Consider the following 26,049-nt stretch of genomic DNA (forward strand, 5'->3'; position numbering starts at 1 on the left):
CACTTATAAGTATCACATCATTGTTATTAGAGTATTTGAGCTCATGGAGACCTGTTGATATCTGAATCTGATCGTTTCATTTTTCTTAGATATGCTGCATCGACAAACTGCAAAGATCGACAAACTGCAAAGATCCTTGATTTTTATTTTTAACATAAGCAGGAGCTTAAGCGTACTAAATACAGTCTGGAATGATATCATTAACCTAAAGCAGCTTGGATACTGTATTCTTGCTAAATTCAGCATCATGAGTGCACATTGTCCATAAATATACAGTACAGTGTATTTGGTTTCTCAAAGCTTTTATCACACACACTTTTGCTTCCATAGAGCTGTGTTTGTATTTTTGTTGAGCATCTTTCCTAAAGCTGTGAGTAGCTGTCTTAATTAAATTAGCTGGGGTTTCAGTTTTAGGGGTTTGAAGGCTTGCATACGCTTGTGTTTAATTTTTTATGAGGCATGCCGACTCGAGGCCTTAATAAATGAAGTAGTTTTTTTTGTTTTTGATGTGCCTGAGTGTGTAGGAGTTTTCTAAGGAATATAAAAGTAATGATGTCTGAGCCACAGACAATATGTCACATATATAGAATTTTCTCTTTACTGTCAATGTTGAATTTGTTTATTTTTGAACTTGTGAAATGATTTCTCCTATTAAATTTAGAGCAGAATAAACTTCAGAAGTTATCGAAATATAAGACAAGCTTAAATATATAAATTCAAAAGTAATTATAAAAAATAAAATAAAAAAAATGTCAGATAATGAGTAAGTAATGACATATTTTATTAGCACTTAATTCCATTCTTAGAATGTTTAATGCACTTTAAAACAAATTACTTTTCCAAACCGCATTAGTTTCGTAGAATGACGCTTACAGTCTTACTTTATATTTACAGTTGTTTGTTTCTAATACTATTTCTACTAGGAATTTTTAAGAAACATCTGAGACAAAGTTGATACTTAAATGAAACCTAACCTCCTGCGCTACAAAAAAGCACATCATCTGTGCAATAAAATCGTCCTCCGGGAAAGTTTGCTCTTGACCCCTGCTGAGTGTTATCCTAGCCTTATTTCCCCAATAAAGATAGGTGCAAACTCTCAATATCCCTTTTCCTGCTGCGGTGGCCTTGACTCCCTGTTCACAGTGTGTAGGGTATCAGAATGCACAGCGGGACTCTGGTTTTAAATGCTTTTAAGTGCGGGGCACACCATGAACTCTGCACAGAGTGAGCTTTGATCTCACTGGCTGTGAGGATCTGGTGAAAAGGTGCAGTTTGTTATAAAGCAGGTCAGTCTTAAAGACTTCAGGGTCAAAAGGGGGCACCTTCTCCGGTGATGTGACCATGAAACCCACCAGGACAAGAAACACACACGTGTATGAAGATACTCATGCAACTGTCGTCCATGCTAACTCAGCGTAACTGAAAAGGCACTTCCGCTGCTGAGCTGTTTAATCCTTTCGCTCAAAAAATAAATAAAAATCCTCACAAATCGAAGGAGATCAAGCATGACCTTCTGAGGTTTTAAGATTGAAAGACACTCATTAATATACAAACTACAGGAAGCCTGTTTTCATAGAAATCACTTCTCCTAATCTTAGCTATGTTAAAAGGATAGTTTTTACTGCCTATTTTTGCCAGGGAATGCTAGAACACTACTGTATACCGTAGGGGTTGCACCGTGTGACGATCCAGTATGAAACGCCCCGTTGATTTCCTGAGGGGTTCCACCTGGATGCTCTAATCAGTCTGTCCTTTAAAAGAAGCCCGTGCTTGTGCATCGGGGCTCCATGTTTATTTTGGTTTTGTTGTTGTGACTTCTGGAGACATACATCACGTTGGCTTACATTGCATTACGTCCCATGCCATTTCATGCATACATTGTACTTTACACTACTGATCTGACTGATGCCATTTTACACTTGTTTGGTTTAGTTTCGGTTCTTTTGGTTGTTAATAAATTTCGTGTTAAAAGTAACCGCTCTGTGTGTCCCTTTTCCTTTGTTACGGCCTTTTGGAGCCACAGGTCGTAACAAATGGGGGCTCGTCCATTTGGTATTTGTTCGTGCTAGCGTCTTTCGGAATTTGGCGTAATCAATGGTTAGCGTTTGGGAGAGGAAATCTCATTTGAACTTGTGACGTCATTTTCGCGGAACGGGACACACGTGTGGAGAATTGTTTGGTTGTTGCGTGGAAGCTCATCGACTGGTAAGTTGACAGTGCAATATGGTTCTTCTAGTTTGGAGTTTTCCCCGGTGAGGTATAGCAGCATGTTTCCTTTGAGACATGTTGGTTATTTTTTGTTTTGGTAGTGTTGCGGAGAAAGCGGGTAGTAGCAGTTGACTCGGGAGCACATCCAGGGTGTTGAAGGTGTCGCTGGTCTGACCGGTAGCATTTTTCACCCACTGGGTTGAAGTGCATAAATACCCCCCGCCTGTAACCGCATGAAGACCAGGGATAAGGATAGATAGGTTTTTTTTTTCTCTCCTCTCTCTCTCGCGCTGAGGAAAGTTAGTGGGGAATACTCCGAGTATTTGATTGCACTTCTGGCTTTTTATTGGTCTGTTTGTTTTTCTGATGGCGGATATTAATGCATTTTTAGAATCTCCTTCGTATACATTGCTAGGAAAATGTACGAAGGAACAGCTGTTAAGAATTGCTGACCATTATGAAATAGATGTCGTTGATAAAAAACGCAAGGAAAGTATTAAAGCTGAGTTGAAGTTAAAATTGTGTGAAAGGGACATTCTGAGTGTGGATAAAGATTTAGTTATGTCGGTACAAATGCAGTCCGATTCACCATCTGTATTGACGTTTGAGCAGCAAAAAGAATTGTTGCTGTTGCAAATGGAACATGAAAGATTGAAACAACATTCTGAACATGATAGGTTGGAGTTAGAGAAGGCGAAAATTGAGGTTGAAGTTATGAAGTTAAGACTTCTGAAGGAAGGTAGGGAAGATCGAGTTACATTTGCAGTGAATTCAAATTTGAAACTTGTTCCTAAATTCAACGAGGAGGATCCTGATATATTTTTCACTCTCTTTGAGCGTATTGCTGAGCTACAGGACTGGTCAGAGGAAAATCGAGTGTTATTGTTGCAGTGTGTGTTGACCGGAAAAGCACAGTTAGTTTTTTCCGCGTTGAGTAAGGAAGATTGTCAGGATTATGATCAAATTAAATCAGCGGTCTTAAAGGCGTATGAATGTGTGCCTGAAGCATATCGTCAGCAGTTCAGGACATGTAAGAGGGAACAAAAGCAGTCTCATTTGGAGTTTGTGCAGGATTTGAGAAAATACTTTACTCGTTGGTATACTGCGCTTGATATTACATCTTTTGATGAGTTGGTTCAACTGATGATATTGGAACAATTTAAAGTGTCTGTCCCGGGTATGATCGCCACTTATATTAATGAGCGTAAAGTTAGTTCACCGGAGGAAGCGGCAGCGTTGGCTGACGATTATGTACTCTCTCACAGAAGTAGCTTTGTTGACGGGCGCTCGCGGGGAGACGGTAATATGCTTCGTTCTAGTACATCTCTAAATAGTTTTTCTCCTAGGTCTAGTTACCTTCCTACATGGAAATTTGACCCGCTTAGGACATGTAATTATTGTCGTGAAAAAGGGCATTGGAAAGCTGAATGACCTTTACTGGAGGAGAAGGCTAAACGTGAAGTTAAGGTTCCTAAACCAGCTGCTTTTGTGGCTTTAGCTTCTAATACCGTTGAGACGTGTGTAAAGGAAAAAGTGGATGCGGACTGTTTATCTGTATTTTCTCCTTTCCTTACAGAGGGTTATGTGTCTCTTGTGGGCAGTAATGAGGAAGTTCCGGTCAAGATCTTGCGGGACACGGGAGCTATGGATTCATTCATTTTAGAGTCTATTTTGCCTTTTTCTTCGCGGTCTGACACGGGTGACAGCATGTTAGTCCGGGGGATGGGTATGAGTATACTAACCGTTCCTCTTCATAGGGTGAAACTGTCATCGAGTTTGGTGAATGGTGATATTGTTTTGGGAGTGCGTCCTGCTTTGCCGGTTGAGGGCGTTCATCTTATTTTGGGGAATGAGTTAGCAGGGGGGCGTGTATGGCCGGATGCTCCTGTGTCACCAATAGTTTCATCCAATGATGTGTTTCCGCAGATCCCTTCACATGTAGATCCGGTGGGTGTAACAACTCGTGCAATGACTCGAAGCACGATGAAGGAAGTAGTGGATAGTCCAAGAATGATGTTGAATCAACTGGGTAGTTCTCTGTCTATGCCTGATTTATCTGCTGTGTCCTTTCCTGTGTCTGCAGAGGAGATGGGAGAAGAGCAACGTTCGGATTTATCCTTGGCTGAGCTATTTAACAGTGCTGTTCGAGACGATCATGTGTCTAACATCGCTCGAGGTTATTTCGTACAAGATGGTATGTTATTGCGGAAGTGGGTTCCTCAGGGGGACGATTTTGTTGGGGACCCTATTATTCAAGTAGTGGTTCCCACAAAATTTCGAAGGGCATTGTTGGAAGTTGCGCATGATTTGTCTGGTCATTCTGGAGTACGAAAGACCTATGATCGTGTGTTGAAGTATTTTTTTTGGCCTCGAGCAAAAAGCGACATTTCATCTTATATAAAACAGTGTCACACTTGCCAGTTGATCGGTAAACCTAATCAGAAACTAAAACTGGCTCCATTACACCCTATTCTGGCAGTGGGTGACCCTTTTGAGCATCTTATTGTGGACTGTGTGGGCCCGTTGCCATCTTCCAAGTCAGGTAGTAAATACTTGTTGACTATAATGTGTTTGAATACTCGTTTTCCTGCTGCTTACCCACTGCGTACGATCACTTCCCGCTCAATCGTAAAGGCGTTATCTCAGTTTATGTCTATCTTTGGTGTTCCTAGGGTTATCCAGAGTGATCAGGGAACTAATCTTACTTCCCATTTGTTCCAGCAGGTTTTAAAACAGCTGCATGTAAAACATCACCTTGCGACTGCATACCATGCTCAAAGCCAAGGCGCACTGGAGAGGTTCCATCAGACTTTAAAGTCTCTTCTTCGGGCGTATTGTGTGCAGCTGGATCGAGACTGGGAAGAGGGATTGCCCTGGTTGATGCTGGCGTCACGAGAGGTTGTACAGGAGAGCACTGGCTTTAGTCCCAATGACCTTGTGTTTGGTCATAAGGTTCGTGGACTTTTGGCAGTGCTCCAAAATCCGGTTAAGATATCCGATTCTCCAAAAAATCTAGAGGCTTATGTTTACGGGTTTAAACAACGATTGGTTCAAGCGCGAGAGTTGGCTAAAGTGAGATTGGAAAAACAACAAAAAATTATGAAACGCTTATTTGATCGTACCGTTGAGCGTCGTGTTTTTGAGCCTGGAGATCAAGTTTTGGTTCTGCGTCCTTTGGTGTGCTCTCCGTTTGAAGCCAAATTCGATGGTCCGTACGTGGTGCAGCGGAAAGTGAGTGAAGAGAATTATGTGATCGGTACCCCAGGGCGGAGGAAATCCACTAAATTGTGTCATGTTAATCTGTTGAAACCTTTTTATGAAAATCAAATTGGCGAGACTCATGTAGTGGATGTAGATCCGGTTCATTCCATTCTTTCAGTGGGATCAATTTTTCGTGGTAGCTCTAACTTGGTGGGTGGGGGTGAGGAGAATATTGAGCCTGATGAGGGTAGGTTGCGCGGTCGGTTAAATAACTCTGAGTCCTGGAAGAGACTAAGCTCCGGTCTTGCTCATTTACCTCCGGTTCAACGTGCAGAGTTGGTTTCAATATTGCAGAATTTTCCTGATTTGTTTGGAGATACCCCCTCACGTACAGATTGGATAGAGCATGATATTGACGTTGGGGAGGCGACACCCATTAAGCAACGTTTTTATCGGGTGTCTCCAGATAAACGAGAGCTTATGGAGGCAGAAATAAACTACATGCAGGAAAATGATATTGCGGTACAGTCGTTTTCAGATTGGGCATCCCCTTTTCTCCTTGTTAGGAAAGTTGATGGGTCAGTGAGGTTTTGCACGGATTTCCGGAAAGTCAATAGTTTGACTAAACCCGATTGTTTTCCACTTCCTCGGGTTGAGGACTGTGTGGATCAGGTGGGCTCGGCCAGATTTGTGAGCAAGTTTGACTTGCTTAAGGGTTACTGGCAGGTGCCTTTAAGTAAGCGGGCTCAGGATATTTCCTCATTCGTTACTCCCACGGGTTTATACTCCTACAAGGTTATGAGTTTTGGTTTAAGAAATGCCCCTGCGACGTTTCAGCGTCTTATGAACCGGGTAATTTCAGGACTGGAGGGTTGTGCAGTCTATTTGGATGATCTCGTTGTTTTTAGTGATAGCTGGGACACTCATATTAAACGAGTTTGTGCGGTGTTGAGGCGGTTGTCGGAGGCTAAGCTCACTGTTAACCTGGCAAAATGTGAGTTTGCTCGGGCTACCGTGATCTACCTTGGGAAAGTGGTAGGAAATGGGGAGGTTCGACCTGTGCAAGCAAAAGTTCAGGCCATTCAAAAGTTTCCTGTACCTGTCACTAAAAAAGAATTGATGAGGTTTTTGGGTTTAATGGGCTACTATCGCTCTTTTTGTCGTAATTTTTCTACCGTGGTAGCTCCCCTTACCAACCTATTGAAAGGGCCGGTAAAGTTTGTCTGGTCTTCCCATTGTGCTGCGGCATTTGAAAATGTAAAAGCTTTGCTATGTTCTTCACCTGTGCTGGCTGCACCTGGCTTTGACAAGCCGTTTTCCCTGCAGGTGGATGCTAGTCAGGTGGGGGCGGGAGCTGTTTTACAGCAGTCTGACTCGGTAGGTGTGGTACACCCTGTTAGTTATTTCTCGCGGAAATTTACCACTTACCAACTCAACTACTCTGTGGTGGAGAAGGAGGCCCTGGCACTTGTTTGGGCTTTGATCCATTTTGCTGTCTATCTGAATTCAAGCAGACCAATTGTTGTCTATACGGATCATAACCCGTTGACCTTTCTGAACTCCCTCCAGTGCCCGAATCAAAGGCTTATTCGGTGGTCGTTGTTTCTGCAGTCATACAGTCTTGACATCCGGCATATCCGAGGGGTAGAAAATGTGGTGGCGGATGCTTTGTCCCGTGCCCCTGTTGGTGATTAATCGTTTTGCTCTTTGTTTACAGGGATCTTGACAGAATCCCTGTCTTAAGGGGAGGGGTGTGACGATCCAGTATGAAACGCCCCGTTGATTTCCTGAGGGGTTCCACCTGGATGCTCTAATCAGTCTGTCCTTTAAAAGAAGCCCGTGCTTGTGCATCGGGGCTCCATGTTTATTTTGGTTTTGTTGTTGTGACTTCTGGAGACATACATCACGTTGGCTTACATTGCATTACGTCCCATGCCATTTCATGCATACATTGTACTTTACACTACTGATCTGACTGATGCCATTTTACACTTGTTTGGTTTAGTTTCGGTTCTTTTGGTTGTTAATAAATTTCGTGTTAAAAGTAACCGCTCTGTGTGTCCCTTTTCCTTTGTTACGGCCTTTTGGAGCCACAGGTCGTAACACACCGACTAATCGAGTAGTCATCTTGTTGACTTCAGTGTTCTGCCATGACGCTTTAAGCTTGACGTCAACTAGTCACTGGTCCTATAGAGGGTGCAACAGGATAATAAATCTTTGAAAGACTTCCACATTTACACTCTGTTTCCAAACAGTTAAAATTACAAATAAATACATAAATACAATGTTACTTTATCTGTATCTGATTTAGAACGAGCAGAAATCTGTGAGAAATATAACGACCCATAGACAAAAGAACTGATTAAAAAAATGGCTGTTAATAGGAGCAATAACCATGTGGGTAGCACTGTGTCATATGCCATAGTTCAAGTTCAAGTTCAAGTCTGCTTTATTGTCAATTTCCACATGTACAGTACATACATACAGAGAATAGAAATTGTGTTACTCTCAGACCCCGGTGCATACAGATTACATTAACATTAAAGCCTAAAAAATCTAGATCAAATATAAAATGTAGATACAACTATACAATAAGGCAATGTAAAAAAAGGCATATAATAAAATTTAAAATAAAGTTAAATAAAGCAGCGCAAGGCAAATGACAGATAGAGTGCAAATCAATGAAGTGAACAACAGTGCAGATAAAAGATTTTTAGTGCAAAAATAATCCCTTATTAAGAATATCTTAATAAGTCTGATTAAAGTGACAAGTGACAAAGGGCTCGAGCAGTTATTTTATTTAACTGACTGATGAGGTAGTGGAATGACGTCAGTTCCATGCTGAATGACGTAGTGAGCAGATTAATGCTGCACAAAGTGACTAGTGCATGCCATCATATAATTAGTGTGGGGGAGGGGGGGTTCATAGTCGTTCATAGTGGTGCCTGGGGCAGAAGAGGGAGGGGGGGGCAAGTTCGGGAGTGAGTTCAGCTTCCTGACAGCCTGGTGGATGAAGCTGTCCTTCAGTCTGCTGGTCCTGGCCTGGAGACTCCGCAGTCTCCTCCCTGATGGCAGCAGGCTGAAGAAGCTGTGTGATGGGTGGGTGGGATCACCTATGATGCAGAGGGCTTTGCGGGTGAGACGTGTTCCATAAATGTCCTGGAGGGAGGGGAGAGAGACACCAATGATCTTCTCAGCTGCTCTCACTATGCGTTGCAGAGTCTTTCGGCAGGACGCATTGCATGCGCCATACCACACAGTGATGCAGCTTGTCAGGATGCTCTCGATGGTGCCTCTGTAGAAGGTGTACATGATGGGGGCCGGGGCTCTGGCTCTCCTCAGTTTCTATAGCTGTGCACAAGGTTTTCTTTTTTTACAGCTCCAGGCTTATGTTCATTAATGACATCATCAGTGGCTAGTCGACTTTGACTCGACTTTCATCACATAAAAGTCGACTTTAAAAAATCAGAAGTCATCCAACCCCTAGTATACAGTGGAAGTGGTCAAGGGCACATCACTGTAAATAGATAATGTATGCATACCTCTCTGTCCCCACTTCCCTTCATGAGCCTTTCTGAACAGATACGCTTTTGACCTTTTGCAGCTAGTGACAGCAAAGCCTAAAGACTCCACATTTAAACTTCTGTTAAAAGTGTGTTGATTTGCTGACAGCTTTTACTTCAAGTTTCCAATTTAAGTCCTAGCTCAGGTGTTAGTTTGCAAAACATGTGGCGTGATCTGTTAGCTAGAGTATTTGCAGGTTCATGTAAGTGATAGAATTTCACTTTCACTATGTCTGTCTGTCGATAGACTGACAGATTTATTTTTAACACTTTCTTATTATATTTATTAATAATTTATATTAATAATATTGTGAAATATTATTGCAATTTAAATAATATTTCACAAGATTTTGATGGGAATCACGGCTTTAGGAGTCCAAAAACATAGACAAACAAAACCAAATTAAACCCTACGGCTCGTGACGATACATTGATGTGTAAAGAAACAAAAACATCATTCTATGCAAGAAACTGAACAGTATTTATATAGTTTTATAAATTATACATCTGTTTTCACAGCAAGTTCCGAACTGTCCTGAGCGTGTTCTTTTCAACAGCAGGTGCCTGACACGTCTTCTTCTTCTTGCTTTATGGCGGATCCGGGCTTATAAGTGCATTACCGCCACCTATGTCTCAAATGGACTATTGACACGCTATCTAAAATCTCAGTTAGGAGTGTGAATGGTCCACCTGAGAGATAGGTGGCGGTAATGCACGTTTAAGTCTGCAATCTGCTGTAAAGCAAGAAAAAGAAGACATGCCCAGGACAGACAGTTTGGACATTGCGGTGAAAATTAAATTAAATTAAATGTTATAAATACTGTTCAGTTTCTTGCACAGACGATGGTTTTGTGCTGCACGAACCGCAATATTTAATTTGGTTTTGTTTGTGTATGTTTTTGGACTCCCAAAGCCGCGATTCCCATCTACTTGCATTATATATGACTGACAGACTGCAACGATTTGAGTTCTAAATCTTTGTTTGTGTTCTACTGAAGAAACAAAGTAATCTACATCTTGGATCCTGGGGATAAGCAGATAAACATAAAATTATCCCATTAGTGTGAATCAAAATAGCCTTTGCCATAATAGAAATGCACTCCGTATGCTGTTTCACAGAGCAGTTGTGAAAAAAAAGACAAATTCCTTCCATTAATGCAAACATACAAAACATAGTTTCAGCTGAACATATTTTCTGTGTCAGGCAACAGAAATCTGGCAATATTTGGTGTCATTGCACTTTAGATCAATATGGAAAATGCAAGGCGCAATAATGTTTTCAACTGTTTATTCTGGAAGGCTAATTTGTAAATACATACCATCTGATTGCTTTATTATGTAGAATACAAATTACAGCTCTGCACGATCCCAAACTGAACCGGGGGGAGATTAATAACCCCAAAGATTGCTGATGGGCAGAACAAACAGGCGGTCTGTCAGTATGAAGCCAGATTCTTCTCTTAAGCGCTGCCTCACTACCCCCATCTTTCAGTCGCTTTCAGCACCAACCATTAGCAGTGTGTGAGTATGAATGAAGGCCATTTCATAAATGGGCACAAGAGAGTAGAGCGTCGCTGGCAGGCGGAGCGCAGACAATCGATGCCTTTCCCTTCATCCCCAATCGTGATCAGAGCAACGATGTGTTGGCACTTATTCAAACTCACAACTGCAATTTTGGAAGAAAGTTTCAGAAAAGCATTCCTCATAGGACACTTCATTTGCACGTCTCTGAATCAGGATAATAGCATTTGGGCTTCTAAACTCCAACCCGTCACTCCAGAGTTTTACTTATTGAATCGGCATATCCTTTTAAAAGATCTCAATTAGAAGTCAGTTGTTTCAGTGACTATTTATAAATGTTAACATCTAATTTATGATGCACAAGACTCCAGACAGTCAAATGACTGTGCTAAACTTGGATTCTCCAGACAGTCGCATATTGTCATACAGCATATCACTTCCTCATTCAGAGCAAACGTATCTTCCCCATATTTTCAACTTCTTGTAAACAAAACTTGAACTTCCCTATGATGAGGCTAACTGCCATGTGTCATAACAACGGTTTCTTCTCACTTGATTCTGTACCAAAAACATGCTGTACTGAAGGTTTAGCGCATCAAAGTAATGCAGGATTAAAGTGCTCTTCCTGTGGTACTTTAAATATGGTGTGTTTGATCTTCAGAAGTGTGTAATGGGAATCTGAAGAGCATCCTGGGCCTGTTCTTCATCCTGTCCCGCTACAAACAGCAACAGCAGCACCAGCAGCAGTACCTGCAGTCGTTAGTGGAGCTTCAGCAGCACGTCACGCATCAGACCACGGGGGCGGTGCCAACGAGCCAGCACAAAACACAAGACATGCAGTCCAGGTAGGACATGTCTTATAATCTCTATTGCTGTTGCTTCTCCATTGACTTCTGCATCTTTAATCATGAAAAGAGAGTGAGAGAGAGAGAGAGAGAGACCTTGTAATACTTTGTAAGACATTGTAAGCAGCATATTGTCTTACAGTTTTTTACAATCGCTATGACAGTTTTTTCAATACCTTTAACAAGTTTCCTAAACTCTTAACACAGTTAGCACAACATCCGTCTTTGTAGGCTATACAATTAAAACATTTCTTGTTGCTTTAATAGAAAATGCATACAGTTAACACCAATTTAAAATGCTTGAACTTCTTTTACACACAAGCTCAACCAAGACCAAAACAAATGTAATTTTACAGTCAAATTTACAAATGCTTTCACACTGTATGTCAAAACAGATAACATCATGTTCTAAACATAACTTATAGGCTAAAGTCAAAGTGAAAAGCTGTTCATATTGTGAATTGAAACACAAATATATTCCCTGTACTTTATTCCATTGCTAATGAGAAACAGCTTATTGCAGTTATGCAAATATATAAATCACAGCTGATTCCCATCTAGGAACCACACTCAGGTGTTGAGGTTTTTTGAATCGCATGATCATTCTATATACAATAAAAGAGGACCTAAAAAACACCTAAAAAACTGTAACATCCAAGCCATATGTCATGTCATAGTCCATGCTTTCTCTTTCATCAGCTAAACAAAGTTAATATAGTAAATTAATTAATTATATGTATGTATATATATATATATGTGTGTGTGTGTGTGTGTGTGTGTGTGTGCAATACAATTTATTATTATTATTGCTTATTTATTAATACTAGATAAGTGTGCAATTCATACTGTATAACTACTGTATTTAATTATCATTATCACACTGGACTTTTTATACACAACATTTGTCATTCTATTGCATTTAATTAATTTTAGATTTGATCAAGATAAAAGTGTTTGTGTTTGTTTACAAATTTGGGACAAACTTCCATTTGGGCACACCCTTGTTTGTAATAACGGTATCAAAATAAAGTAATCATTCATTCATTCAATTGTAAAAATAAATGCAGAAAGTTTTCTGTTCGGGTGTGGGTTAGGGTTAGGTTACAGTATTTATAAATATTTCTATATAAGACGATAGTCTCAGCAACGTTCTCATTTAAACACTAAACGCCTCTGTATACAGTGTGTGTATGTGTGTTGGTAAAAAAAAAGGAAGGCCGTGACTATGATGTAAATAGATGAGTAATCTTTCTTAGCAGCTCTGAAGAGGAGATGCCACACATGAGTGGCGTAACACAGCCTGGCTCACGTTACCTGACCAAGAATGCATTTGCGCATGTGTGTGTGTGGGACAGGCAGAAAAGCACGAGTGTACGCTCTGTAGTGCTGAGTTCTGTGTTCTGTCAGCGTTCACAAGTGCGAAGAAAAGAGAGAAAGAGAGTGAGAGAAAGACAACAGCTGCCCCTCATTCTTGTCCAGGGCCTGTGGGAGCTCACTCAACTCACATCCAGCAGTAACAGGTGTTCAGAGGGCCTTGAACTGCCAGCTTGAAACAGACACACACACGCTTTAGCATTCCACACACACCAAATGACATCAGCGACCAGAATTGGGCCAGGAGGGCTGTAGATTGGCCGCACTCCTGGAGGATGTAGTAAACACAGTCTTCTCAGATAACAGTCTCAGTTCTCTGTCCAGCTTCAGACAGTCGGGTAAAAGGGAAGCTATTGTATGGCATTTGGGAAGTGTTTCTTTAAATGTTTACTGGCTTGCAAGGTTATTTTCGTAAATGAAAACGAAAGCTAAGACGAAAATGATTGATCGGAAAAAAATCTTGGAAACTGAAATAAAATGGTCAAAATAAATGAAAAACTAAAACTAAATGAAACGAACAACAGTTATTGAAAAACAAACTGAAATATAATTATAATTATCAAAAATAAATAATCGTATTCGTATTAACATTACTTTCTCACCCCATGGCGGAATAATATATGAGCCATGTGATGGGTCCCTGTAAATGGCCCATCATGCATGTGAGGTTATCTGACGGAGAGGCACAAAGCACGGTCCTTCACGGGGCCTGTTTGGTAAACTTGCATCAACAGTACTTAACAGACCACTCGATCCATTATCTGACAGCAGCACTAATTTAATTCTGTACCCGACCCGTTTGACATAAAGACCACAACCCGAATCGCACTTGCATCAAATCTACTACATCAGGTAGACTAAATTATTTTTTTTCTCCTGTAGCACAAGAAATCAAACCAACATTAGCCATTCTAAGTGTGTGCTTTGGAGAAAAATAGCCTAGAAAAGCAGCGCAACATGGTTTATTAACAGAAACTATATATATATATATGAAATGCATCCTTTCTGTAAACTATGAAATAAATTAAAATAACATATTTAAATTTAATCCTTTACATTTTCTCTCCTTAAACTCTGCAGTGTATACATGGCCATTTGTCAGGCTATAGAAGCTTTAAAGATAAAATGTTATAGGCTACAGAAAGCGAGCAAAAAGCATTTCCTAAGCTGTCATTCACTTCAGCTGCAGTGCGAATGGCTAATGCACAACGCTGCAAAGCAAATTGTAAATATAAATCTTTGATGGTCTTCAGACTACAGTGCGTGAACACGATTACGCATGGGGCAGTATGAGTCTAAATAGCTAGTTTTGGCTTTTGGACTTTTGGACTTTTTGGCTTTTGGTTTTTGGCTTTTATTTATTAAAATAAACTGAGTTAAAAGATGTTGAGGCTCCACCGTAATTATTGAATTTCATTAGTCCCAATAATGATTTTTGTGCGGTTGTTCGTGGGAAAGTGAGCAAGACACAACAGTTACAGTATTATGATTATGGTTAAATAAGATAAAAGACATACCTTTATTTTCAAATTAAATATCACAACACAACACTTGTTTATCGTTCAATCTAGTGTTTTTATATACGACAGTGTATATTACAATAAACGCAACTTGTGTAGATATATGGAGTCAAAAGGTCTGACTGCTTAATTGTGGCATATTTGTATACTTTTACCATCTAAATCAATCTCAGCATGCTTTAATTTTGTTTCACTTGCGTCACTAGGGTTAAACTTAATCTTTCTTTGGTCTGCACTCTGGAAAAATATGTCGAATTGCTGGTGCTAAATAATTTTTCAGTTTTTCTGACATCCCATTCAAAAACCAGAGAGAAGATATTCCACACTTATACTGTATATACAGTACAGTGACATGATCCTTCAGAAATCATTCTAATATTCTGATGTTACAAAAATCATTTTGTAACAATGTAAATGTCTTTATCATCAATTTCTATCTATTTATTTATTTATTTTGCTTTGACTGCTGCAATTAGTGAAAATACATAGATTTACTATAACCTTTAGCACTACTTAGAACATGGTATTAGAAATTCCCTTTTAGCACTGTGACACCCAGTCAGCTGGGAATCTGTTACATTTTAAAGATCTAAATACCATAATACAACACCGTCTGAGATCCCTGGGAATGAGGGGTGAGCTTTTTATAACACACACTGGCTGGTTTTACCCATAGGCCCTGCTCCCATTTACAGTTTTAGAGATCCAAGCTTTCTATAGCCAACACCTGCTGGAGTGACGGTCAGAGAGAGAGAAAGAGAGAGAGGGGGATAGCTGGACACTGTGGTGCCTTTAGGTCTGGGAAAGATATGGGGGGTGAAGTATCATCCTCTCAGCGCACCATGTCCCGAGGTGAACGGCTCAACTCGGTGGTCTCATGCTCACGATTGCCTGCCCCCAACTCACGGGACAGGAAGAGCCGATTGTCCTATGAGAGAAAGTCTGACAGCTATAGGTATAGTAGTATTGACCGTGTTACATATCTGGGTTAAACAGGAACTTTGACTGGAAACCATATGGTTATTGTTTAGTTTTTTTTTTTTTTTTTTTTCTTTATGGCACAAGTTTCTGGATTGTGCTCTTCTGTGTATTGAGGCTATTGTGTCACTCCAGAAAGTTGTCCAAAGTGTTACATTTTATATTTAGGTGTTTAGTTCCTTTTTTTGGAAGTTGTCTGTTCTGCTTTGAAAATGAGATGTTTCTCTCTCGGGAGGTAAGTTTAAACTCATTTTATGGGTTGTTCAGCTTCTCTTAGTTTTGAAACTTCTTCGGAGGGTGGTCATTTTTGCTTGCTGTCTTTTGCTGTGGGAAGTCATACAGAATCACAGTATTATTTCAACAGAACTTGTGAAGTACAGCTAAAGAAAAGATTTTTATTTTAAAGGTAAGATTGTTTGTGTGTGTGTGTGTGCGTGTGTGTATATACACATGTACACAATACATAGCACATATGACACTTAATCTTAGATAAAGATAAGAAACGAATAATTAGCAAGTGTACTTTACTGTATATTATAATGCAATTAAGGTATTTTCAGAACAGACACTGAGTAGTCCGAATGTTAAAAATGCAGTTGTTTACATTGTTGTGTAAATTTTAACAGATTTGATTTGTATTATTTGTTTTTGTAATGCATCTTATGTTTACCGTTTGATATGACAGTGGTCTTGAATTTAATACTGATATCTGTTGTTGTGAATGTACTGTAGCCACACACAAAAAGTGGTCTCTGTTGTTTAAATGACTGGAAATTCATCCCATGAGACCGTGAACTGTTTTTTTTTTCTTTTCTTTATCATTGTGATGTTTTTAGATTGAGCATGTAGGGTAATGTTCAGATTTATTGATTTCCATTAAAGCAGGGGTGTCCAAATTCAGTCCTGGAGGGCTGGTGTCCTGCAGAGTTTAGATCCAACTTGCCTCAACACACCTGCTGTGACGTTTTTAGTATACCTAGTAAGAGCTTGATTAGCTGGTTCAGGTGTGTCTGATTGGGGTTGAAGCTAAACTGCTGGACACCGGCCCTCCAGGACTTAGTTTGGGCACCCTTGCCCAAACTAACCTTACTAAACCTTATTGTTTAGATGAATTTTAATATGTTCTGAATAGTGACTTGGCAGAGTTACTGGTTATGATTGAAATGATTATTCTTTAAAGTTACTGTGATTTCTCACTGTGAAATGTGTCTAAATGTCCCATTGAAGCAAAATTTTTTCTTGAGTTTGTAAGACCTACAACTGTCATACATTTATGCTACTAGACTGTAAGGGGAAATGAAAGAAAGTTGTAGAGTTAGGAGTGTTTTTTTTCTACCATACTGTAGAAAAAATGGAGGAGAAACAATGGGCCTCGTTAATCATGTGGACATGATCACATTCTCATGAGAGAGAGAGAGAGAGAGAGAATGAGAGAGTGAAAGACAGTGTTAGTGTCTCACTGGAGCTGTCTTAGGTTACAATGCTTGTTAACCTGCTGTCTTGCCTCCCTATTTTACTGTCTTCCCTCTCGTTCTCCCAGTCTGGTGAAGTCTTTGTTGCACCTCAGGTTTTCTGTTGAGGGAGTCTGTAATTTTAAGCCAGCTCCTAGTTACTTGTTAAAGTGAACGTTCATGGTGGTCATAATGATCTCCATCTGAGGATGCACACCCACCTATATTTCAATATCGGAAGCTTTTGGAAGGACATTTTTGGAAGAATCTTGTTGGTTGAAATACAGATGGATGCTTTATTTATCTTATGTCCTAACTAGATGTCACATTACAAAATCATAGCCAATCAGAATTGATTTGAATTTCAATGTGGTTGGGGTTGTCTAGCATGGAACACCAAAGAAACTTAAATCAAATGACTGAACAAGTGTTCCATGGTTTTCTGCTGGTCTAAGCTGCCCCAGATACAGTAATGTAGATGGTTGATCAGTTTGATTGTCAGCTGTTAGACTTGGTTTTGACCTTGTAAACCATCTTGGTCAGGCTGATTGTTGGTGGTAAACCACTTTGGATTAGCAACAAATATTACTGATCACCTTAAGCTAAAAATGTTTTTTTTTTTTCAGCATGGCAGAAGGTAAAACCACCTAGATTTAATTTATATGTAAGTCTTCCTATTGTAACTGTTGAACCATTGCAAACTGGACATCCCCTTTTTCTCATTCTCTCTCATACTTTGACTTTAATCAACTTCCATCCATCCACAGACATTCTCGTTCCATCACGCAGTGCTAACAAACCTGCTATAAAGCTTGTCAAGGCACATTTACAGCTTAGCACAGCATATCCAAACATTGACAAACACGAGTGCACACCCAAAACGAACAAAGCCTGTGTCAATCAGCCATCAGTGGCTTGAGATAAAGAGATTTGAGACCTGGATAGCCAACTGTTCTGTGTTTTGTGCTTTGGCCTGTGGTGTTTGTGCTGTGTGTGTGTGTGTGTGTGTGTGTGTGTGTGTGTGTGTGTGTGTGTGTGTCTGTGTGTGTGTGTGTCTGTGTCTGTGTCTGTGTCTGTGTCTGTGTGTGTGTGTGTGTGTGTGTGTGTGTGTGTGTGTGTGTGTGTGTGTGTGTGTGTGTGTGTGTGTGTGTTGTAAGTACAAGTCCTACTGGCAGGGCCTCCATCCACCATATTTTCGATCTGACAAATTGCACTCATTCCTCCCAGCCTCAGGCAAGGGTCATCTCTGTTCTTACAGAGATTGGTTCAGAAACATGTAGTCCTTTTAACCTAAACAGCTATAAAGACATTTTTGGATGAAGTTTATTACAGTAATGTATCAAGTGTTGCAGGAAAGTGACTCCAAACTCCAGGCTGTACATGAACTCAGTTACATATGGTACTAATGACCAAACATATAAGGAAGACTTCACTTGAAGGCAGAATATGTCTTATACCTTGTACATTACAGTATGTATTTTCACAGTAATTGTAGGTATTCTACACATGCTACTTATATATTCAAAGGTTAAACCTTTAAAACATATACAGTGCATGTTTTTCATGACATAAAGTATGAAAGTGTTTTTAGCTCTAATTTCTGATTGAACTACTTTTGAAGCCATTAAATAGCTGATATTGTCAAGTCACCTGTATTGTTATGGAGCTTTATACAATACAGATTGTGTTACAAAGCAGCCTTACAGTGTCAAACAGGAAAATAGCTTGTGAATAATGCAAGTCTTTTTTTTTCAGTTAAAGTCATTCAATTGATGAATCAGTGATGTCATCAGTTCATCTCCCTTCCAATAGCTTCTATGCAATCAAGGTGACAATATTACCAGAAAATAAGCATCCCAACTAAGCAAGCCAAAGGTTACAGGGGCAATGAACCAAAACTATATCGGTGGCAGAAATGGAGAAACAAACAATGGGAGAAACCAGGTGCAGTTCTCCTCTGGCCTGACGAAATCTGCATGGTGTGGTTTAATTCCAGGCTGCAACACAGGTCAGATTGTGCAGAGGACTTGTCTGGCTTCCATGATCTTGTCCCAATGACAAGTTGGTGCAGTCTTTGAAGGATTTTGGGACATATTCTAATAACAATGACGAATAAATAATATTCCGAAGAGGATCTATGACTTCTGGAAGCACCTCTTTTAGTAGCTTACATGGAATAGAGTCTAACATACATGTTGTAGGTTTAGAAGTTTATACAATATTTCCTCTCTTATAGCAGAGAATTAATGGAATTATTCTTCAGGGGATCTGTAGTGCATTGATGCAATACTGTAGCTGACGGCTGCATGACTAGAATTTTTTCCCTAATAGCATTGATCTTGGAAGTAAAGAAGTCCATGAAGGCATTACTTCTATACTGTTGTAATGTTGGGAAATGTATGTGCCTGTTGATGCCTTATTTTTCATTAATTTAGCCACTGTATTAAATAAATGCCTGGGGGGTTGTGTTTGTTTTCTTCTAAGTGAGAAAAAGTAAGCTGATCTCATCATTTTTAGAGCTTTTCTGTAAGTAGAATAATTTCCCTCCATGCAATACGAAATACCTCTACTTTTGTTTTCTTCCAGCTGTGCTACATTTTCCAAGCTGCTCTCTTTAGGACGCAAATGCGCTTGTTTTCTTTAATCTTCTTTAAGCATAAAGGAGCCTCTGTGAAGTGCTAGAAAAGAGAGGGTCTATAGTTTCTGCTGTGTCCTTGCTGAGTAAATGTATAATATATATGCAGAATCATACTCACCCAAAGTTTTGAACAGTGCATATTTTTACATAAATAACAAACAAACAAAAAAAACTGTATAAACAGTGGTCACAGTATATACAAGTTTCAAGTAAATGAAAAGAGGTGTGTGCTTGTGTGTGTGTGTGAAAGAGAGTGGATAAGTGTGGATAAGTCTATTTTTTAAATATTATGACTGGAGCTTCAGGAATATCTTCTCTGTCAAATGGGATTTCTTTCTCGGAGTTATATGTTGTTGTGGAGGTCAATCTAAACCGATCAGTGATTCACCAGTATTGAGAATAAAGCTCTCACTGTATTCACACAAACACATATTTGAAAGTATGGGTTTATGAAGATTATGATTTGGCTTTGAACTTGTACAGATCTACAATATACAACAGCGACAAGAACAGTAGGACAGTTGGAGGAAATACACATACTTGTGGTTTGAGACGAGTGACATGTCATGTGAATCTGAGTAGGTGCGGACAGAGGCCATGCTGTTTGTGTTTGCACATGTGCGCCAAGCCCTCGCTAAGTGACGCCCTTATTGCATTAGAGAGAAAGATGCCACAGTTTGAAAAAAAAATCAATCCAATCATTAACTTCATTCCTCTCTCTCTCTCCCTTTCTTTCTCCCGTTTCTCTCGTTCTCTCCTACTACCTCTTTACAGTCTCACCGCACGATATACAAGTCCACCTGGTCACAGTGGAATAGCAGCCCCTCAGAAGAAAAACACAAGGTAGAGTCTTCATCTGTATCTGCCTGCTCTTGCTCTGTTCTGCCACCTGAAACTCTCCTCATACCTTCAGGCTAGAGACCGGGAAAGCCAATCTTCTTATGCAGTTCAACTCAACTTTAGTCTGGCTTTTTCATCATTAAAAAAAAAATCTTTCTGGAGCTTTTCTGAGGGTTTTGAACTGAATAGCTTGGTTGATTCCAGATGAACAGATGCAGAAAGTGCTGGATGTACCCTAGATCTTGAATGCGGTTTATTTCTGAGGTTTTTGCCGTTTCAGTCTCCGGCAGCAGTTGTTTGGCCCTGAAAGCATTTGCTCCAATCTCAGAGCTGGTGAGAAGCTTTGTGCTGGCAAAGCATTTCAAGCAGCCCCTGGCCAAACTATTTGAGAAATGTGATGGACACCTTGTATGATATGGTGCTTTCTGAACTGACAGCCTGATGGGTAGGGTTCGACTGACGGCATTATTTGCTCAAAGACAACATGTGCCTGCAGTTTTCTTTGAAGTATCTGAGATCTGGTATCTTCTCTCAAAGCAATTATAAACAATGTTTGGTTTGTTTTTTCATACTAGACTCTGGTCTCTAATCCGAAGTTCAGATGTAATGTATATAAATATGCAGAGAGACGTTCACACCTAATATTATCATTGGACTACACAACTGGCCATAGTTTTTTTTTTTTTTTTTTTTTTTTAAATTGGATCAGAAATTAGATTAATGGTGATTGCAAGTGAGAATGCCTGGGTTTCGAGTCACCAGAAAACAGATGGATCGTATATCAAAAATCAAAGAGTAAACTGTAAAAATGGATGAAATGTTCATGGCATTTCTTAGGCTTTTTTATTTTGTTTCTCCCAGATGACATCACTATACACTATCATTCAGAAGTTGGGGTCAGTTCAGAAATTAAAACTTTTATTCAGCAAGCAGGCATAAAATTGACTGAAAGTGAAATTAAAGACATTTATAATGTTTCAAAAGATTTCTATTACAATTCTTTTTTTTTTTTGCTCTGTTGAAAAAAGGCAGCAAAACTGTTTTCAACATTAATAATAAAAGTAAATGTTTATTGTGCACCAAATCAGCAGATTGGAATGATTTCTGAAAGATCATGTGACACCGGAGTAATGGCTTTGATGCTTGCATGGCTGTGGGTTCACAAATTAATGATCACCAATTAATGAATTCGAGACACGTTTTTAATTATAGTTAATTAATATTTAATATATTCCAGTGATAGGCAGTGTGTTATATTCAGTTTTATCCTTTATGAATAAATCAGTTTTTTTTTTATTAGTGTTAATTTAATTTCAGCAATATCATGTATTTATGTCATTAAACTGAATTGACATGAGGCTTCAAAGGTTACTAATACACATATACATTTACACAAACAAAAATACACACTCCTGTTTGTTTCTTCAGAGATATGCATATGAAACTCTGTGTCTGTTCAATTCAACACATTATTATTGTGCAGTAATTTGGGTTATATAGAACATTGTAATAACCTATAATCTTGTTTCTTAAAGGAAGGAAAGCAGGATAGATAATAATGCATAATATTAGCTGTCCTCTAGAATCCAAAACTTTTAGTTATATTCCGTGTACTTCAATTGGAAAGATAGTATTAAGATTCAACGGAGATGACAGAAGCACTCTTATTTGATCCTTAAACATCCTGCTCTAAATTTTAATAAGCTTAATTTAAAAGATTTTATCTTCCATAAGGCCCTTTTATGCATGCAGGATAGAGATTGGATAAGATGTGAAGCGTTATTAAAATTCAGTGATTATTCAAACGTTGAGATGCGTAAATTTTTACCCTAAAATAAACAAGAACAGATCCAGAGACCTGGTCTTGCAGCTGACCACCTCAGATTCTGACTTTAAAGCAGAATATATATGTCTGTGCCACCAATGCCATCAAACAAACAGTTAGAAAAAAACCAACATATTTCTGCTTCCCTTTCATTGGCCAAACTAACATATAGTCCCACCCCGAACTCATGCAATTGGTTAAGCCACTGTGTTGGCTTGGTTGGGATGCTCAAAAAAAGCAATGCATTGAAAGCGTCATGGATTTTTCAGGAAAATCAACCTATAAATGTCATACTTGTCTCTGAATATAAGTCTGGGTAGAATAAAATCTTTTAGCACAGAAAAACATTACACACCACAGGTTTATTTCAGGTCTATTTTAGCATCGTTCTCTGTCTTGAGATGCCTGGTAAGCACTAAATTTATCCTCTACAGGCATATTTGTGTTTGTGAATGTGTGCATGATACATATTTATGCAAATCTTTGCGTAAGGAACATTTCAAGACCAAAGGAGAAAACCAAATGTCTAATAAATGCTGATGTCAGATGTTGCCTGCATCCTTGAATCAGGCCAAACTGAATCTGCTCACTTTTGATGTTTTTCTCGGTAAATTCAGCGGAAAAATCAGCAGAATTCTGCAGATTTTAACATGATAACATGTGTTACGTTCAGCTGAGAGTAACGCAGTCTTACTGATAGTTAAAAGCACGATGAAATTAGTCAGAATGTATAATAAACAAACACACAAAGCCCAGAAGGATTCTGTTGCACTCTCTAAGGACACAGATTCTGTGTGGGTGTGCTAAAACTTCTAACTTCTAAATGCCTTCCATTCAGACCTCAACTCAGACACTGATGTCCGTCCCAATTTTCACCAAAATAACCTGTTTGAGAAATATCATGAGATATGCTTTATCAGAGCTTGCATATTATGGTGGTTTGCACAACAGGTTAATGGGGAAAAGCAGAAGTGCCTGATGGGAAATGTGCAAGTGATGAAGCAGTGTCATTAGAGGCTTGATGAGACATGCACCTGAACTGCCTGAATCATCGTTCTCCAGTCCATCATTTCTAAGAAAGCTATTTGCTTTGATTCTGTGTGATAAGACTTTTCAAAACATTTGATCAGTGATGAGAATTTCAAATGATGATGGGAGTTTCAGTTGGTTTTTAAAATTAAACTGTAACCAAGTCTTTATTAGGTCATCAGTTTGGTTTGTTAAAATCAATTGTCTATTGGCATAATCAGATTGAAGTAAGGTGAAACAGCTGTCAATGTCAAAGAATGTTATCTTGCTGCTGTTTTGTAACCCTGCAACATGTTTATGAGCCGTTGCTAGGCAGATGTGTCACAGGGTCGTGTTTCCCAATTAAACACTGGCACTCGTGAGTCATTAACAAGCTTTATTCGCGAGTAAGTCATCGATATTATGAATGTAGCATGAGACAATGCAAAGAAACACACACACACACACACACACCCTCCATGCAATATTTATTGCAGATTTTAGAGCAATTAAGAGATGTCTATTGTGTTGTCATATTGAAAAATGAGCTGTTTTAGAAGACACAAGTCAAGTTATTACGTTAAATGCTATTCATTTATTGGTTTTGTATGTTACACTGTCGAACAAGTGAGAGGCATTAGCAGAGCTCTAATTTTTGCAGCTGAATATATGACTACCCTATGTTTTAAGTAAATATTCACAATACTTTATGTCTTTACAGCTGATGAAGAATAAATTCCAATAAGTACATACATTGATCCTTTCTGCAAGGTCAAATGAGTCCACAGAAGGAAGTAATGGATGAATGAATGAATGCTTAGATGCTAGTTTTTTTTAATAATATTTTGAATGTTTTTATTTTTATATTTTCTTTTAGTTTTAGTAATTGTATTGTGTTTTGTCATTTTTATTGTTAGGTTTTTATATCTCAATGTAATTTTTGATATTTGAATATATATTATTTTTACGGTTTTAGTTTGAGTTATAGTTTAGACATAGCTTCATTTAAATATAATAACCCAGGTGGTTTGTATGTATGGCTATCAGAAATAGAATGTAAGCTTGTACAGTCATTATTTAATAAAGTCCTGTGATTGAAACCCAAACTAATGAGTACAGTATGTGTGTTACAGGTTACCAGGTCCCTCCAAAGTCCCCGCTGCAGGCAGCGGCAGTAGCAGTAGTAAAGCCCACGGATCCTCAAACCTGAACCGAAGGAGCCAGAGCTTCAACAGTATTGACAAGAGCAAACCACTGCAATATGCTAGTGGCAATGACAGAGGTGAGCAATGAACAGAATCTTAATATTCAAATCAAGGTTTCTGCACATTACTCAAATGAAACAGCAACAGCTAAATCTTGTTATCCACTAGATGGTGCCACTATCACAATGAACAATGGCGCTGTGGCACATGGCAGGTTGCCTTGAGTTGGTTCCCTCATGCATTTATTGTTATATTTTCATAATGATATAAATCTGTGGAAAAACAAAATTTCCTGGGAAATTAAAGTATGATATTGCACTGTGGTTTTCTCTGGTGTGTTATTCACATCTGAAAAGGTGATCTGCCATTGGCATTCACTGTCCTCCTCCAATATATTTGGAGATGACGTTCATGTAATATTTCTACTTCTTCCACATAACCAGCCTATTCAGAGTTCACTTCAGATTTCATCTTCCTGTCAGAGCCGAACCATCATTCAAAGTTGACTTCATAAAACCACATGGCTATTTAGCCACCAGTGTGTAAATCTCCACAGGCTAGTTGGTTACTTCATAAATCTGCGCTAGACCTGATGGAGTGTGTCGATTGAAGCCGGGTTGGGAGTTCACAGACGTGTGACCTGTATTTCGCCCTTGGTTCACCCCTCACTGCAAGGCGATCATTGAACAAAACGTAACTGATTTCCCGACCAAACTCTTTGTTTTGGCTGTACTGCCCAGTTAGATTTATACCGGACTTAAGCACAGAGGCTGGTGTTCCCAGACACTATTTATGGAAAGGGCAAGACAGTACACACAAAGCCAGACAGAGGGTCTTACATGGCAGACAGGAGCTTTGATGAATCAGAGAGTCCTAATAGGCAACGTCTCTCTCTCGAAACCTATTCCTGCCCTTTTCCATCAGGCCTAACATTACTCAAAACCTTGATTTACAGGGCTACTGCACTAGTACTTCCATAGATGAGAAAAGCAAACTCCCATCTGCCTTTTTTTCCCTCATCTTCCTTTTTTCTCTGTCCAAAAAGTCTCCCGCACTGGAGAAACTATGGGAGGGGCTGGTAGAGAGAGAATAGAGCTCTGTTCCAAAACCTAGTGAGCTGCCTACCTAGCATTTTAAGGCATCGTAGGTGTTACAGTTGACACAAATGCTGTTCCAAGCAGTAGGCAGAACAAATTATTTTGTGTGAGATGCAATGTTTTAGCCAAATTGTAAATGTGTGATCCCAGTTAACTTTTGCAGGCTAAACAAGTCAGTAGCGATGTATGAAGCAAACTCACACAGCAGTAGCTTTCAAACCAATCATCTTCCTGATGGTCAACATGGAGAATGTGTGACCAACTTGAATCCATTACCTAATCTGCTCAAGAACATCCATCCCCCTCATTCAAAACTGAAATTGTGTGGATTTCTACCAGTTTTGCCTACAAGAACAACAACAAAAATTGTGACTGCAAATGAATGCAGTATCACATGTTCTTTATTATTCATAAGAGAGGCTATCCCAGAATGCAGTTCTGAAATGCATTCAGAAATGGTCTGGAACATATTTTAATGGGCGAAATCGTGAATTTTGTTTCACTTTACAGTTAAAAGAGACAGTTAAACATTCAAAATGTTAGCTGTAGAAACAGAAGTCCCGTCATGCAGAGCAAATCACCACAAAACGTGCATTAGCTGGATCATCCTGACAATTTTCAATAATATGATTTTTGATTCAGTCACTTTTGGACTTTCGTGACAGTAAGGATGCTGCCTTTGTAGCCCACTAGGCATCTCACTAGGTTTTGGAACAGAGTTAGCATGTAGTCTTTAATTTCATGGCAGGCTTGAATAAAAATTTCATAATCCTGA

General features: G+C 39.2%; 1 protein-coding gene across 6 annotated transcripts in view; it reads left to right on the top strand.

Moving 5' to 3' along the window:
* The window catches only part of LOC132099008 (neuron navigator 3-like), a 333,516-nt gene that overhangs the window by 222,636 nt on the left and 84,831 nt on the right, over nucleotides 1-26,049 (top strand). For all 6 annotated transcript variants that reach the window (XM_059505367.1, XM_059505363.1, XM_059505364.1 and 3 more), the window contains 3 exons: nucleotides 11,155-11,338; nucleotides 20,074-20,142; nucleotides 24,106-24,254. In XM_059505367.1, the coding sequence (XP_059361350.1) occupies nucleotides 11,155-11,338; nucleotides 20,074-20,142; nucleotides 24,106-24,254 (402 nt within the window). The remainder of the gene's footprint in view (nucleotides 1-11,154; nucleotides 11,339-20,073; nucleotides 20,143-24,105; nucleotides 24,255-26,049) is intronic.

This window comes from Carassius carassius, chromosome 22 (assembly GCF_963082965.1).
Source record: "Carassius carassius chromosome 22, fCarCar2.1, whole genome shotgun sequence".
Taxonomy (NCBI): domain Eukaryota; kingdom Metazoa; phylum Chordata; class Actinopteri; order Cypriniformes; family Cyprinidae; genus Carassius; species Carassius carassius.